Source organism: Medicago sativa, chromosome 8 (genome assembly GCF_051527215.1).
Source record: "Medicago sativa cultivar Bolivia chromosome 8, Bolivia_mono, whole genome shotgun sequence".
In the NCBI taxonomy this organism is placed as follows: Eukaryota; Viridiplantae; Streptophyta; class Magnoliopsida; order Fabales; family Fabaceae; genus Medicago; species Medicago sativa.
This window is the reverse complement of record NC_140756.1, coordinates 57,024,737-57,042,150: the sequence shown is the minus strand read 5'-3', so window position 1 is coordinate 57,042,150 and position 17,414 is coordinate 57,024,737. Positions and strand designations below refer to the sequence as shown.

General features: G+C 32.0%; 1 protein-coding gene and 2 long non-coding RNA genes across 3 annotated transcripts; all 3 read left to right on the top strand.

Moving 5' to 3' along the window:
* Positions 1-73: 73 nt before the first annotated feature.
* Positions 74-1,745, top strand: LOC146899809 (allene oxide cyclase, chloroplastic-like). The gene is made up of 3 exons (XM_085736167.1): positions 74-365; positions 465-586; positions 1,130-1,745. The coding sequence occupies exons 1-3, from the start codon at positions 155-157 to the stop codon at positions 1,538-1,540; spliced, it is 744 nt and encodes a 247-aa protein (XP_085592293.1). The 5' UTR covers positions 74-154; the 3' UTR covers positions 1,541-1,745.
* Positions 1,746-4,337: 2,592 nt separating this feature from the next.
* On the top strand, positions 4,338-8,165 carry LOC146899808 (uncharacterized). Its single transcript, XR_015022932.1, has 3 exons — positions 4,338-4,640; positions 6,235-7,336; positions 7,765-8,165. It is a non-coding gene; the product is annotated as an uncharacterized LOC146899808 (long non-coding RNA).
* Positions 8,166-15,286: 7,121 nt separating this feature from the next.
* LOC146899807 (uncharacterized) lies at positions 15,287-17,141 on the top strand. The gene is made up of 3 exons (XR_015023971.1): positions 15,287-15,426; positions 15,680-15,769; positions 15,903-17,141. It is a non-coding gene; the product is annotated as an uncharacterized LOC146899807 (long non-coding RNA).
* Positions 17,142-17,414: the final 273 nt, after the last annotated feature.

Below are 17,414 nucleotides of genomic sequence, written 5' to 3'. Positions count from 1 at the left end.
CATATTTCTTTGACCATGCATTGAACTAGCATGTACTGTATATTATATCTTCAGTGAAATATATATAAATCACCATTGCTTATATTATTCATCACACAAGCTAGTAAGAATCAACAAACAATATAACTAAGCAATTTTATTTTATCATCTAACAATGGCCTCTTCAAGCTATGCTTTGAGAACTATTCCATCTTCCTTTGTTAAACCAACTGCTTTTGCCACCACCCCAAAATCGTTCCTCACACCCTCATCTGCTTTCACAAAGAACCTAAGGATGAACACTGCATTCTCACAATCTTGCTTTTCTTCATTGCCTATGAAATCTTTTACTTGCAAAAGCCAAGCAAATGAGTATGCTGACACTGGTAATAATCATATTCATACCAAATATACGTGTTTTTCAAAAGTTTCTTGGTTTTTTTATTGATACATTTTTTTTTTTGTTTCTTTGATTGATTTTGCAGAAAAAGTTCAAGAAATGCATGTTTATGAGTTTAATGAGAGTGACCGTGGTAGCCCTCATTACTCGAGGTTAAGCAATAAAAGTATCAATTCTCTTGGTGACTTAGTCTCCTTCAGCAACAAAGTAAATTTCATTCTATTAATTCTCTTTTATATTTTTGTGATCAAAATTATTGGTAGTTTTTTTATCGGTTTAATTTCTTCGTTGTTCCATGATCTATTTCAGTATTTTTAAATAGGTTTTTGAACTTTGGATCTCTAAATTTGTTAGTAATTGTAATTTGGCCTATAAAGTAAAAAATGTTTTTAATTGGATCTCTCAACTTTTAAATTATTTTCAATGATGTGGTGGTGGACGGTACATTTAGTACTGCTTCAACATTTTCTTTTTGCATCCTTGACCTTTAGAGACATAATTACAAATTATTTAAAATGTCACTTATAATTAAAAATTGAAGGTTCTAAGACTCCGTTAAAAAGTTGTTTAGGGATCTAATTTTTTTGTTGTTTTTGCTAAATGACCTATTTTAAAATTTCCAAATAATTTAAGGCTAGAGTGTAATTATATCGTAGTAGACTCATTAATTTGTGTCATTTAGATTGAGTTTTTCATTTTTTGTGAAAAAATGTTACTAATTAAAAGTTATGTTATTCTTGATTCATGCAGTTATACACAGGTGACTTACAAAAACGTATTGGAATAACAGCTGGTATTTGCATTTTAATCCAACACAAAGCTGAAAAGAATGGTGATAGATATGAAGCTATCTACAGTTTCCATTTTGGAGACTATGGTCACTTAGCAGTTCAAGGACCATATTTAACCTATCATGAGGACACTTATCTAGCTGTGACTGGTGGTTCTGGAATATTTGAAGGTGTTAAAGGTCAAGTGAAGTTGCATCAAATTGTTTTTTTTCCTTTTAAGATGTTCTACACATTTTATTTGAGGGGTATTAAGGATTTGCCTCAAGAGCTTGTTGGTGGTAAGCATGTTGAGCCTTCTCCTGCTGTTGAAGCTTCTCCTGCTGCTAAGGCTCTTGAGCCTCGTGCTGTCATTGCTGGTTTTACTAATTAGTTGATTTAATTGGTGGTTTTAGTTTTGTAAGTGGTGAAATAAAAGTGGGGTGATGATGGATTTTGTAATGGGGATATTTGTTTTTTGCATTGTTATGCTTGGGATTAGTAGTTGTTTGACCAAATATGAAGAAAAAAATGTTGCAAAAGTACCCATGTGGTTGTCATCATTTAATTTCGACCATAAATTAATATTTCAGTTGGAATTTGGATCATAAATTAATTTTCCAGTAATTGCTTTATGTTTTTTTTCTTTTAGTTTATTAACTTTTTCCAAACCATGTTTTAGGTAAAAAATTCTCAAATATGTATGTACTTCTAGTTATGCAGATAACCATGTTGATTTTGACACATGTATCCCACTTCTAATGACTAGTTTATTGTTCAACTTTGATATGGTGGACCTAAATCTTAGTATATTGCTTTTCTTTTATTAGTTTAATTCACTTATGATCCATTTTTTGATTATATAGTAATACAGAGAAATGATACCATTTAATGTTGATTTTGATGGCTGATGATGTGATGAGAATCAATGGCAATTAGGTACTGCCATAATGATCACAAATGTTGAACCAAAAGTTAGATATGAATTAAGAGAGGTAGACAGATCAAGAGAGGTCTATGGATTTGCCTACATCAATGTCGGTTAAATCAAGACTTTTTTTTTTCTTTTTTTTTTTTTTTTTTACGAAAACAAGTTTAAAGCTTTATTGAAAGTTTATTTAGCTAAAAATGTCAACTTAAGAATTCTAAAGGCAAAACTTACTTAATAAGCAAATCAATTCTTCAACATAAGAAATGCTAAGATCAGCAGAAGATAGTTATTTACATCATAAATTCATAATACAACACTGTTCATATTGGAGAACATCTTTCGGGTTGCAAGATAGGTTCTAAAACAACTAGTCAAAGGAAGTAAATGATATGGCTCATCAGATGACCCCTCGAAAGGTTTGATCAGACATATGTAAAACACATAATTTGAATAGATGAAGTATAGTGATGAAATGATTGAATGAAAAATTGTATTCAATATCACTTCTACATTCTATTACAATGTGGATCTTATTTTTATATACTTGATATGTTCGTTAGTGATCAGAGATTGGCAACGGCTGCGTGCGGTGTTTTGGAACAGTGGTGGTTTAGTTTTCATGGCGGAGCGAAAGATGCTTGTAAGCACGTTAACACTCCAAGGCCCAAGTCAGTGTGAGAAATGAGGTTGTATATGTGGGAGTAAGTGTCAAAATGAATCATATCTTGGGGATGACGCTGTGTCTTCCTTATATAGGTGAAAGAGACGCTAACGACTTCCGTAAAACGTGGCACCTCATCAGAGAGCCGTTGGAGGCTACATGGACGATGCAGAAGAGACGGAGGTGTGATCCAGCGCGGTGGTCCACACTAGAATTAGCGTGTTCTCTTAAGGTATTACGCACTGATTGGGCTTAATCCACGCGGCTTTGGATTGGGCGTTCTAGCCGATTCAGAGCAATACTCAGTCCTCCATTGCGTAAGTTAGCTATTAGTCACTAGCATCCTTGTAACTAACATAACATAACAACATATACAACCACTACTATCATTTAAACTACTCTACAATATGGATGAATTTTATCGAAATAAAACAATTTTTTTAAATGGTCAATGTTAAAATTATTAGGATTATGCATGGAGTTGGTTTCGAAAGATCGAGTTCCATATCACTATGCTCCTTAGCTCCTCCACATCGGCCACCAAGTCATCTTTATATCCCCTAAACTCAATAATTTAGGCTTAAATGTAGTTTGATCCTCTTATCATGGTCAATCCTCAATTTTTGTTCCCATCATTTTTTATTTCGCAATTTTGGTTCTTGGTAAACCTGTTGAGCCTTTCTCTGTTGTTAAAGCTTTCCCTGCTGCTAAGGTTCTTGACCAAATATGGAAAAAAATGTTGCATAAAAGTTTTGAACATTTTTTTTCCTGTGAAGGAAAGCCCATGTGGTTGTCATCATTGAATTTGGATTATAAATTAATATTTCCGTAATTGTTTGTTGCTTTATGTTCCTGTAAGTAATATGACTCCACCTACAATTGTTTATGCTTATGTTCTTCACACCACACATTATTATAATATATAAGCTATGAAGTACAAACACTTCTCGGATTAGGTGTGTCCTGATGTCGGACACGTGTTCGACACCAACCCGTTATCGATATTTGTAATTACACTGGATTATGTGATTTTTTTAAATTATTAGTGTCCGTGTCGTGTCCCGTGTCCGTGTTCGTATCCGTGCTTTATAGTATATAAGTGTCCGACACCAATATATTTGACTACATTTACCTTTTTAATATATATATATATATATATATATATATATATATATATATATATATATATCTGACTACATTTAATTAATTTATTTTCTCAAATTATTACAAGTGTCAGTGTCGTATTGAGTGTATGTGCAAATGTTTCATAGGTTGATACTAAAAATAATGAATTTACTGTAATTTTCTTTCTAAATCTTGCATTATATTACTGCCTTTGATTAGTGTTGTACTGATAATCTTGGACAAACTCAAAAGTACAAGGTTTTGTTTCTATTACAAACTCAGAAGTACAAGATTATGTTTCTAGTGCAAATTGGGCAGTACAATCCTAATTAAACAGATTACTGTTCTTTTTGAAGCAAGAAGATAGTACCAATGAATGAAGGAAGCAAGAATATAGTACCAATGAATGAAGGATTGTGTACTACATTGAGTACATTCTCCATAATAGTCAAATATGAAACCAACTAACCAAATAATATTATTATACATGTTCTTAATATGCAGCGGATGCACCAATTCAGCAAATACATATGTTGGTCCATTGAATTTCCCTTAGTTTGCTGGTCCATGTTGTGATGGGAATCAATGGCAATGGGGATCATTAATCTAACTTATTTTGAATGATAAAAGCTAATATTATTTGACATTGATTCTCATCACAACTTGGTCCAGTCTACCTTGGAATCCCATTCTGGTATTTTCATTATCCTTTCTATACATGAGTGACTTATGAGAAAATTTCAACCAAACACAAGCAAATACTACCAATTTTAACAGGTAACTTTTGAAATTTATTTATTTCATTGTCTTAGAAATATATTATAATTACTGTAATTCTTATTTTCAGTTGGTTTGATATATTACAGCATGAATGTTTTATGTAATCTACCATTCTAGTTTTCAATCAATTCATTAATTCGATACATATGTTTAATCTGATTATTCATGCTTTTCTATGTTTGATCACCATTAGATGCAATAGTCTAGAGGCTGGAGATAGTGATATGTGCATTAAATGTGACCAATTACAAATAATACTGTATATTTGTATTCAACAATTTTGTTTTTGTTGGTTTTGACAAAGAGTTCAAATTCACAACACCCATCATGTCCACGATCATATGTTGCTATATTGGACAATTGATTTATTAGGAACTTCGAGTCAGCTACTAAAACGCATGAACAACGAGTCATCAACCAATACAACAATGAAATGTTAGAGAAAGATAGGTTCTAACACTTGTCAAAGGAACATGTGGATATGGTTCACTAGAAGGCCTTAAGAGAGATTTGAGCTGACATATGTGAAACACATACAGTTTGAATATAGAAACTGCAAAGATGAAATTATTGAATGAAAATTTGCATTAAGCATCACTACTAAATTTTGTTACAATGTTCTTTTTTACGTAGACTATCACTTTTCATAAAATTAGTTATTAGTTACTAACCCCTTGTAAATAACTCAACTAACATAATTTGGGTATTCAAAAATAAGATCCAAAATGAACCACAAGGTATTCAAAATCCAAAACTTAATAAAATGGATCTTCACTCATATATTTTACTAGACATATTTTTTTTAGGAATTTTACAAGATATATTTGTTCCCATAAGTAAATTAGTAATTTTTTTTAGAGGACAAAAATTAATAATCTTGTTTTGTAAAAAAATATATATTATCTTGTATATGTATCTATACATATATCTAAAGAAAATACATTAATTTGGTCTGACTTTTTCCTTTTCCAATTTTACCCTTTATTCTTTTTTTAAGATGCTAAACTAGTCCGCTTAAATTGACATCAAAGATAATCAAATCTGAGACTACGATGTTGTGAGTTATTGGCCTTGAGAATGAATCAACTTTCTCGCTTGGCTCCTCTAACATTTCTTATCCTTCATTCGACTGAGGGGCTTTTTTAATTACAATTTTATCTTTTGTATAATATTACTTAAATCTTTAATTAAAAAATTAATTAAATCATATTATAATAGGAATAATTCCAATACAATACTCTCTATCTATCTATCTATCTCTCTCTCTCTCTCTCTCTCTCTCTCTCTCTCTCTCTCCCCTCATTTCCAAACCCTAGTTGTCGCTACTTTTCTTCTTCATCCATCAAAGATGGATGATATAGTCAATTTTGACCCAAATTCATCTCTCAAAATTGTTTTTTTCTTTCTTTTTTAGTTAAATAAGTTATTTTCACATATTTTTTTTGAAAGGAATTTTCACATATTTATAATCTTATTTCATTTGTTTTTTGTGATTTCGGCGTCTTTGCACAACTTTGTTTGTTTTGATTTTCCGTCTTAGTGCGGTGTTTATTTGATTCATGCTGAAAAGATTAGCTTTGAGCAAATGCAGGTTCAACCAATGACTTTGGCGTTGCCAGCGTTACAGATACAGAGACATGAGTATTCCAGATACTTAAATATAGTCATATTTGTAGGCATAGATACTCTATCGTTTTATGCAATTACCAAGAATGTTTTGAGTTTGTTCGCATGTTCATCTTTTTTGTTTTTACGGTCTTTGAATTTGTATTGTATTGATGTGCCTTATCAATTTGAATGAATTAATATTTTTTATTTTTGTAAAAAAATTTCCAATACAATAGAAATAATCTTATTTACTAAAGCTTATCTGGTGAGCTATTGTTTACCCTAATTTTTCCCTCCCTAATTTTAGCATTAATTGCTTCTAAAGTGGTAATCTTAATCAACATTCCACAACCTAATTCAAATCTATCATTTACCCTAATTTTCCCTCCTTTCTAATCGCATTAAATTCTCCTATAACTACACCCTTTCATATCACTCATGGTCAGTAATTCATTCATTACGCCTTATCTCCAAGATTACTCTTTGCCTCTTCCAACAACCATTATTGATCATGCACATTCCAATTCCTAGAAGAGGCTGCGCACAAACCTTCTCACAAAGCTTATCTGGTGAGCTATTGTTTACCCTAATTTTTCCCTCCCTAATTTTAGCATTAATCTTACTTAATATTAATCAAAGGTGGTCTGATTGGTGTAAAACCCTAACCCTAATTGCAGCCCAAACCCCCTTTATGCATTCTTAAACTGGTTTTGGCGCCTTTGATCACTCCTAATTGCCCAACCACCTGAATTAATTAACTGGGACCCCATTTACACATTAGTGCATCACTTCCTGTTACCTGTAATTAACTCAGCCGTCTTTTTTAAATGAACTCAGCCGTCTTCTAACTTCGTTCTTTGAGCACCTTAATTAATAGGCTTCTGTTTTGTTCCAAGCACCATTGATCCACTATATAAATTTCCACCTCTTTGTGGAATAACCATGCTTTTAAGAATTCAGTTTGCCTTGAATCTTTTGGCTGGATATTGATTTAGATCATAACACTTTGAATATGTCGAGCTTGGATAATTTCATGATGGTGGCCAAAGATCAAAAAACAGCTGATGCCCTCATTCAGTTGAAAGGTTTGCATCGCATATCCTTCTGTGTCATTTAAAACTTATGATTTTGTTATCTAACCCACTATGTTTGGACATTCATTTTTATCTAACCCACTAGCTTTGAATAATTAAATTTTGTGACTAGAGAATTATTGTTTTTTTCCTTATCATTTTTGCACACTTGCAGTCTGTATTAGTTTATGTGATGTTGGTCCTTTGCACTGAAATGTTTATTGCCACTATTAGGAAGAAATTGCGTCGTATAATTATCTGTTATGAAGGAGAACACATTATTTTAACACTTTAGGGTTGTTGTTTTGTTCTTATATGTTGTTAGCCACTAAATTATTTTATCATTTAAGCTCAATTTTATTTCTTATAATTTTATGTTGTTTATATGTAGATATCTAAACTGTAAAATTGATATTGAGTTTGTTATTCATCTGTTTTAGAATAAGGGGAGGTTGCCTGCATACTTTTCAAGGACTTATGGGCTGCAGGTTGGTCCTTACGTAATTCTCCGTGACCCGGGTAACAATGAATTTGAAGTGAAGGTTGTGAAGAAAAACACTAGGCTTTATTTTACTGATGACTGGGCAATGTTGAAGAATTTTTACCATATTCGTGATGGTGCTGGGATGACTATGATCTACGCAAACAGAAATTTATTTTTGATGAGGCTTGCTGATATGTATGATGAAGAATTACTGTTGTCTAGAAAGTCTAGGACTCATTATATTTCTTTTAAAAAGGTTTCTCTATTATTTGTCAAAGAGTTTGTGTATGCATTTTGCTCTTGCATTTAAAGACCACATGGTGTTCACATAATTTTATTTATTGGGTTCATTCAATCTTAGAACAGCACTCCAATTTACAGATTATGGATAGAATATGATTAATACTTTGCTATTGCATATGCGTTCCTATTACTATCAAATTATCCATCTTGAAAAATAATTAACCATGATTGAGTCTAAGCTGCTGAATGTCCCACTTCAAAATTCAAATTCATACAACATTGTGTAATGGTGCATTAGAGTGTGATATTGCATTCCAATTCATGATACAAACGTTTTTTTTTTCCTTATAACCTAAACCAATAACCATTCATGTGTAGTAGTGCATCCATGTCAATTTACGTGCTCAACCACCTGACCACATTCATTAATTTAGTTAGATTTGAGTGTAATATGGCATAGATCAAAGGCTGTGATCAACCACCTGATCACATTGATTAGTTTAGTGGCTCGAAAAATAGGCTGGAGCAACCAACTTGATGTGTTCTAGGTGATTAGCATAAGTTCATAGGAGTACTCCCTCCGGTCCTTATTATAAGAAAAAGTTGACTTTTTAGGTTCATTGTGTAAGTGATGTATCTAGTCTATATTTATAACAAGATACATTAATTATTCTATGAACCAAAAAAGTCAATTGTTTCTTATAATAAGGACCGGAGGGAGTATATGCTTACCTATACTCATTAATGCTTATACAAAGTCATTCTCCTATTTGTCTAATCGAAAAAAGGGTGGCATTAACTATATTGGTGTGCTCAAGGTGATAAACTAATTTGATAGGGCTATATGCTTGCCTATACTCATTAATGCGCAACCAAAATCCTTCTGCTATTTGTGTGCTCAATGTAATAGTGTACTGAGAGACCTACAACTATGAAACATCATTTAATGCATTGTTTTTCTTACGTCTATGCCTGTTCTATTCTAAAGGCGTGCAGCTTGACCCCTGTCAAATTCCTATACATATTACCAATTTACTTTGTTTAGCCACTACATCAATTTAGTTCACCTGTTTTTAGCAAAGTCCAATAGAAAGCATTTGAATACGTAGTTTTGATGAATGATGTATGCCATAGTATAATGAAATCTTTTTGAAAAAAAATGTTTCAGTTGATATCTATTGAAATGTACTGATCAAAAGTCAATGAAAGACCCGCGCGATAGCGCTGGACAAGAGTCTAGTTGCTTCTAAAGTGATAATCCTAATCAACATTCCACAACCTAATTCAAATCTGTCATTTACCCTAATTTTTCCCTCCTTTCTAATCGCATTAAATTCTCCTATAACTACACCCTTTCATATCACTCATGGTCAGTAATTCATTCATTACGCCTCATCTCCAAGATTAGTCTTTGCCTCTTCCAACAACCATTATTGATCATGCACATTCCAATTCCTAGAAGAGGCTGCGCACAAACCTTCTCACTTGTCCAAAATTTTCTTTCTTACCTTTCCAACCCTCAACCAAGAAAGGATCCCCCAACATATTTTGTTTCAACATTTCTTCTCTTATACTTCTCCATCTTTTTCATCATCATGGCCATTGAGGCTTGCGGCACCATCTTCACCATCCTTCCTTAAAACCACCGCAATGGAAACTCTAAATCTCTAATCCTACGACCGTACCCCACAAGTTACTATAATCACACTCTCCTTCATGTTGTATCTCTCCACTGCTGAATCCATGTCGCCAGATGCTTAATCGAATTCGACGTCGATGTCATCTCTCAAGATTTTCAGAAAAAACACGGTAATTCTTATCTTCCTAATTCCTATATATGTTTTTCTCTTTCGGCGTTTTCACAGCGGCGACAACCATTGAAGGTTTATTTTTCCTTTCTCTTATTATCTTTTTGACAAAATTCGGTGCTAATTTTATTTTTATTTCCTTTATTATTTTTTGGACCCGGTAGAAGAGGAATAAGAGGTTTAACAATAAAGGAAGAAATTACTAAAACGTGGTTTATCGGTTGTTTAAAAAAGGTTAGTGTGATTTGATTTTCATTAATTTTGAGCTCTCCCCTTATTAGATGTGCATCTGTCTACATGCTCCCATGCGAACATTTGGTAAAGATTAGAGAACAATGTGCTCTTTGTTATTGAATTAACTGAACTGAGTTATAAGAGAAGTCATTTTACCTTATATACAATGAAAGATCTACTAGCTTAGTTGAATGACAGAAACTAAGAAACTCTGTGTGTACTTCATATTTGATCTACTAGCTTATGAGTCCCTCCGTTTCAAAATTAGTACTTCATATTTATAGATCTATAACACATAATTTAAGTTAAATAGTATATCTTTATTTTTGTATTATAGTATTATGGGGTTAAATAGGTCTTTCGTCCCTGCAAAATAGGTCATTTGAATTTTCGTCATGAAGTACTAATCCTTCCAATCTGTCACTGCAAAATTTAATCATTTGACTTTTGGTCCTAATTAAGTTTTTTTTTGCTGAGGTGGGCTGTCATTAGCGACATGGTGCCCATGTGGCAAGTGATGATTGGGCGATGTGGTTGGCTTAAATAGGTTTTTCGTCCATGCAAATATAAGTCATTTGAATTTTCGTCCCTGAAGTTACTAATTAGATGTAATTAAGACCATTTTTCAAATGATTAATATTTGCAATGGAAAAATGGAAGAATTAGTAACTTCAGGGACGAAAATTCAAATGGCCTATATTTGCATGGACGAAAGACCTATTTAAGCCTAGTATTATGTGATCCATAAAGGTAATTAGGCAAAGTCTAAGTGTGACAACTTTTAATCCTAACTGTTTGGCTAAATTTGCAGGTACTGGTAAAGGATGAGAATAATGTCAAGGGATGCCCCTAGCTAATGTTAAAGGAATTTGCAAGAGAGTTGAAAGTTTCTTGCTGAATATGACAACTATATATCAAAACGAGAAAGACATCTATCGACTGGGGGATCATTTGGAGCAAGTTCTCCTAGAAAGGCATACTAATATTAAATGTTTAGTTTTTTTTTTATTGACTCTAATTTTTCATTTGGTCATTTGAATGACCATATATAAGACACCTACATGTGCTATGTTATATAAGGATATGATTTGATATATTGCCCATGAAGGTATGAGGACAATATTCATTTTAACATGAGGCAGTAGCTAATCCTACTTCTAGGGTGTCATTTTTCCATCTAAGAATAACTTCAGAGCAAAAATGGCAGTCTAATGTATTAAAACTGTATTGTGGTTTAAGAGATAGAAAAAAACGTGGAACTTCCACATTTACACCATTGTATGTCAGTCCTTTTTCTTGGTTTAGTATAGCAAATAATTAAAATCCTTTAATTAAATTTATAAGTCTATATTTTTCCTCTCTTCTCAACTACCATTTGATTTTTTTCTCAGTATTGCTTAAGAAAATTTGATATCCCCTCAAATTTTATATAAAATTTGATATTCCCTTAAGAATGACATAATTTGTATTTTTCCGTATGGCATTGATTTCTTGATTGATGAAACACTGAAATTGTTTTGTTTGGTCGTATATGTTTCAGGCTAAGGTTTTTTCTTTTTTGGTTATGGGATGTTGATGCTAAGTTGGTTTGTTTCACAAGGGAAGTTGAAAGGAATTTCAAGAATTAAGTAAATTTGAGTTTTGTTATCAAATCAGTCTTTTGGTTTTTTAATGAAATTATAAAGTGAAAAAAAGGCTTAAATGCTCAATTGATCCCTTAACTTGATTTCAAGTATTGGTTTGGTCCCATAAGTAATAAAAGGTCCGTTTAGGTCCCTTAACTTTACTTAAAGTATCAGTTTGGTCATTTCTCTTAATTTAATTCAAAAAAACTTTAAATTTTGGTCCCTTAACTTATTTAATTAGTATTAGTTTGGTCCCTTAACTTATTTAATTAGTATTAGTTTGGTCCTTATACTTGAGGTTTTTTTGAATTAAATTAACAGAAAGGACCAAACCGATACTTTAAATAAAGTTAAGGGACCTAAACGGATTTTTTATTACTTATGGTTTAAAAACACTCTTTAAATATGACGGGACAGACAAAAAGTGAGAAGAAAAGAATAAAATGTCATCACAAGCTAAAGGAAGGAGAAGAGAGAAAAAAAATTGACGACTCGAGAGAACTTTTAGTGTCAGTAGAAGTGAGAGAGGAAAGTTATATTTATAGGTGAGGGGTCAAAGATAAGTTACAGATCCAATGACTAAAATCATTTGACCGTTACATAATTAGTGACTGGATCTTGCCTCATAAATGAACACTTAATCAGAGAGTTAATTGACTAAAGGAGGACGCATGCAGGTGTGTGATCAACATTCTCTGGCATGTGCTAAGCGTATGTTGATGCGTGCAAATCGCTTATGTGACAATGATGTGTGTACTGAAACAAAAAATTCAAAAAATAAATAATTAAATTTAATGTTTCAGGTCTAAAAAGTATAATACCTTTCCTATATAAACACTAATATTTTCTTTAATCTATCTAAACATTGAAATATTTCAACTCACACATCAACAATTATAGTGTTCCAACGGTACTTAATCTAAGTGATGTGCACACAATGAAAATTTGATGAACTAAATGTGTTTGAAACTTTTGATATTCTGTTCAAAACCTGCAAGTGTAATTAAGATTTTAATTAGGACTCTTCAACGTATCTTTAAAGCTTTAACCCGATACGAAATTGATTCATTAATTCTCAATTTGTCGTGTCGATGTACAAAAAATATATATGTTGGACTTTGCGAGTTATGAAAATATAAAATAAAAGATGTCTTATATCGAAGATTGTTGTCAGATTTTGAAGTCAATTTTTTTATTTGTCCTTAACCACCTGAATCCAACAACTGAAAAGATTTAGTCAGATATCAAAAAATATCCTATATTTTAATTTTGATTATGGTTATATCAACAAATAAGCACGCCAGCAATTAACTTTTACAATTTAGAAAATTGATAAGAATTATTTTAAGATCAAATAGTTTATCTCATAAAACTAACAAATTTTGGTTATGGCCCTTCAATAAAATTTAGTGTTGTTGTTATTATTATTATTATTATTATTATTATTATTATTATTATTATTATTATTATTATTATTATTATTATTATTATTATTATTATTATTATTATTATTATTATTATTATTATTATTATTATTATTATTATTATTATTATTATTATATGGTATTGTATTTCCTTCCTTATATGGGTGCTAGGTCTTCCACAATGATGTACAAAAACATGTTCAATTATATTTTAAATATTGAAAGTTGTGTAATTGTTACTTAATTTAAGTGTTGTGCACACAATGAAAATTTGATGAACATTTGTCTTTGAAACTTTTGATATTTTTGTTCAAAACTCTCTTAGGGTTTCAAGTAGGATTCTTCAACGTGTCTTCATAGCTTTAACCCTTTGGCCGGCTATATATTTGATTCTTTATTTCTCAATTTGTCACGTAAATGTACAAAAGTATATATGTTAGATTTTCAAAGCATGAGAAGAAAAACAATGGTCTTATATACACCAAAGATTGTTGTCATATTTTGAACTCTAAATTTTATATTGATTTGTCCTTAACCACTTCATCTCAAAAGTTAACACTATTACATCTCTATATTTTAATAATGGGTATATTAAAAAAATAAGCTCCACCAATTAACTTGTACGATTCACAAAATTGATATGAATTACTTTAAGATTAAATAGTTTGTCTCATAAAGTTAACGAATTTTGGTTATGGTTTTTCAAAAGTAAATCTTAGATTTTTTTCCCTGCATTTAAACAAAATAGCAGCCCTATATTATTATTTTGGACTTTGTTTCTACAACCCCAAATACTCCAAAGAATGTTAGATTTAATATTCCTAAAACTTTTGAAAATAGTTTTTAGTCCCACCCTTCATTATGCAACATTTTTGAAGTACTTATGTATCTAATAAAAACTTATGTAATCTTGAACCGAAAAAAATAAAAAAATTATTTGATCATTCATTCTATATGATATTAATAATGCATATGATGCCCCTGACCAAAAAAAAAAAAAATAATAATAATGCATATGATGCCATATTAAGGAGTAACTTTAATTGATAAAGAAGAGGCACTCACTCACTCATTCTAAGCATGATGTGGAAAGTTAGTACAACAAGACCAGCTACCCAATTTCCTTAGTCTCCAAGGTGTTTGCCTGTGACTTTTAATGTATGAAAAACTAAGCATCATGTGGAAAAAGTGGCACTAATTAACTTTGAGTGAGGTGTGAAAATTTTGAGAGAAAACTTCACATATAAGCTAATAAAAAGTAAGGATTGGATTATATATATCTACTCATAATTAAGGCCCAAGGTGTGAGGCATTGGTACAAAACAATAGTAACCATTCCATCAACAACACACAACATCTTCTTTTTCTTTTGCAGAGAGAATGGGAGAAAGATTTAACTATGACCAGCAGCATCATCTGTGATGATGGCGGAGTCATATCATCATCCAAATATAATTTTCCAAATAAAACGGCGGCACCAGCAGCTAGCATGTTCATAAGACCATCATAGCATTTACCACACCAAGTGGAATGCGTCGCAGAATCACCGAAGTTGGAAAATTAGCCAAAGAAGAATACATACTCTGCATCGAGTTATCTGAATCAGTGATTATTGACAATCTCTCCTTTCTCCCAACCAAAGATGTTGTTTACACTTCTATCTTATCTAAGAGATGGAAAAACCATTGGACTTCCCTCACCAAACTCCTCCATACACAAACATTCTTCTCCCAGCTTTGTTAGGTTTGTTAACCAAGTACTTCTTGGTTCTCATTTTCTATTCAAAGAATTGGAATTGCTCACTAATTCGGTTAATGTTCCCATTTTCACTAATTACACTCCTTTTAGAAACCTAAATGTTCTCAAGTTATGTGGAATCAACTTCACAACTGATTTTCGCAGTAATTTTTTTTTTGCTTACATTCCCACTCTTAACAAAATTTGAGTCCAAAATTTGCGCTTGGTTTGTTCATGCATCTGTTTTCTATGTGTATACACCTCTACTTCAAACCATTTCCATTCAACATGACATTGATATGCCATATTATTATAAAAACCCTCCAAGAAGTCATATCAATTTTTGTTGTTCTGCATTGCATCTTAAGGAATTCAGTTATTGTAGTTTTTTACCACAAGAAGTTTCAGTAACATCCCCATGCCATACCTCTGCTAAAATCATTGTACATGAGAGCCAGAGCTATGTAAGTTATATGACAGATTTCAAAGTTTTTTAACTTCTCATCCAATTCAGTCATGCCTAGTGTATCAAATTTGAGTTAAAAAGGTAAGCATATCGTTTAGCCTTTTAAACAAATAATATATTTGGTGCTGCCAAATCATGAATACTTTATATCTTGATGTTGTCAATAATATAATTGGTGGATTAATAGTGTGGCAAAGATAATCATATTTTCTATATAGAACTTGTTTCCATATCTATTGCATGTATATTCATAAGTTTATTTGTTCTCAACGGGTTTCCAAATTTAATCCTTTTGTTGTAATATAAATCAGTTTCGTTGTGTCATCCATTGCAGATTCTGAATCTGAGGCAACCAGAAGAGCTATGTGTATTTCCAATGTTGACACATCTGGAGGTTGGCTTAGTTAGTGTTGATGTTCTCAAGGTTTGTTATTCCTAGCATATGATAATATTCTTTATACTGTTTGGGACTTACTGTATCGTCTTACTATTTCTTTATCTAATTTGTTTTCTTTTCAAGAGTCTTATTTGAACTTTCTTTGATTATTTATCGTTAGGGGATATGTAAATCTGCGGAAGTGCTTGTGAGTACTGTTGTTATTGCCCGATAGTTAGGCTTCTCTCCATGTTGTGAAATTTGAAGAAGATAATGGTCAATTGAAGGAAACACGTGCATTTAGGAACCCTATACAATTGACTGAATTGGCTGAGAAGTTTAAAAACATCAAAAGCTCTCATACAACGTTGGTCGATCTCATGTACAATGATTTTAGCCGAGGCATGGCATGGGGATGGCACTGAAACTTATTGTGGTAAAAAACTACAATAACTGAATTCCTTGATATGCAATGCAGAACAATAAAAATTGATAAGACTTGTAGGAGGGTTTTTATAATAATATGGCATATCAATGTCATGTTGAATGGAAATGGTTTGAAGTAGAGGTGTATACACATAGAAAACAGATGCATGAACAAACCAAGCGCAAATTTTGGACTCAAATTTTGTTAAGAGTGGGAATGTAAGCAAAAAAAAGCTGTGAAAGTCAGTTGTGAAGTTGATTCCACACAACTTGAGAACTTTTAGGTTTCTAAAAGAAGTGTAATCGGTGAAAATGGGGAACATTAACCGTATTAGTGACCAATTCCAATTCTTTGAATAGAGAATGAGAACCAAGAAGTACTTGGTTAACAAACCTAACAAAGCTGGGAGAGGAATCTTGGTGTAAGGAGAGTTTGGTGAGGGAAGACCAATGGTTTTTCCATCTCTTAGATACGATATAGAAGTGCGAACAACATCTTTTGTTGGGAGAAAGGAGAGATTGTGAAAATTTACTGGTTCAGATAACTTGTTGCAGAGTATGTCTTCTTCTTTGGCTACTTTTCCGACTTCGGTAATTCTGCGATGCCGCCATTTTCCTTGGAAAATTGGATTTGGATGACGTTGATGCCTCCACCATCATCAAAGTTCAATCTTCCTCCCTTTCTTTCTGAAAAAGAAAAAGGAGTTGTTGTATATTGTTGATGGATTGGTAACTATTGTTTTGTACCAATGTCTCCCACCTTTGGGTCTTAATTAAGAGTAGAGATATATAATCCTTATCTTGTCAAGCTTCATCAGGAGGTACCAATAGTAGAGGGGAAAGTTCATGATGAATTATAGCAAATATTATTTCGAAAAAGCCATATTATTGGCGCAACCTCATGGTTGTGGGTTGGACGCTTTTGTTGTAGTTGAATTGTCACTTGAATTATAATAAAACTTTAACTGCACTGATCTAGTGTGGCAAATCTTCATCTATAAGTCACTCATTATGTTATAAAACTTTAATTTCATGTTAAATTCAGATAATAAAATGAATAAAAAAAACTAGAAACACCAATATAGCAGTACTATTTATGGCACGTGAAGCAGGTCCAACGATCATAAAAATCGAATCCAAGCTTTTCATATATAGTTTTAGTCGAATTAGAAGGAAACAGGAGTAATTGATCTAACTGAAAATTCAATTAAACAATAAATCAATTCTGTAGAAGAGCAATTGATTTAAATTTTCTACGTAGAGCTTT

Bases quoted from the DNA above. Each gene is read 5' to 3' on its own strand.
- LOC146899809 (XM_085736167.1), top strand. From the start codon at position 155: ATGGCCTCTTCAAGCTATGCTTTGAGAACTATTCCATCTTCCTTTGTT. The intron at 366-464 runs GTAATAATCATA...TTGATTTTGCAG, and splicing joins AAATGAGTATGCTGACACTG to AAAAAGTTCAAGAAATGCAT. The intron at 587-1,129 runs GTAAATTTCATT...TGATTCATGCAG, and splicing joins TAGTCTCCTTCAGCAACAAA to TTATACACAGGTGACTTACA.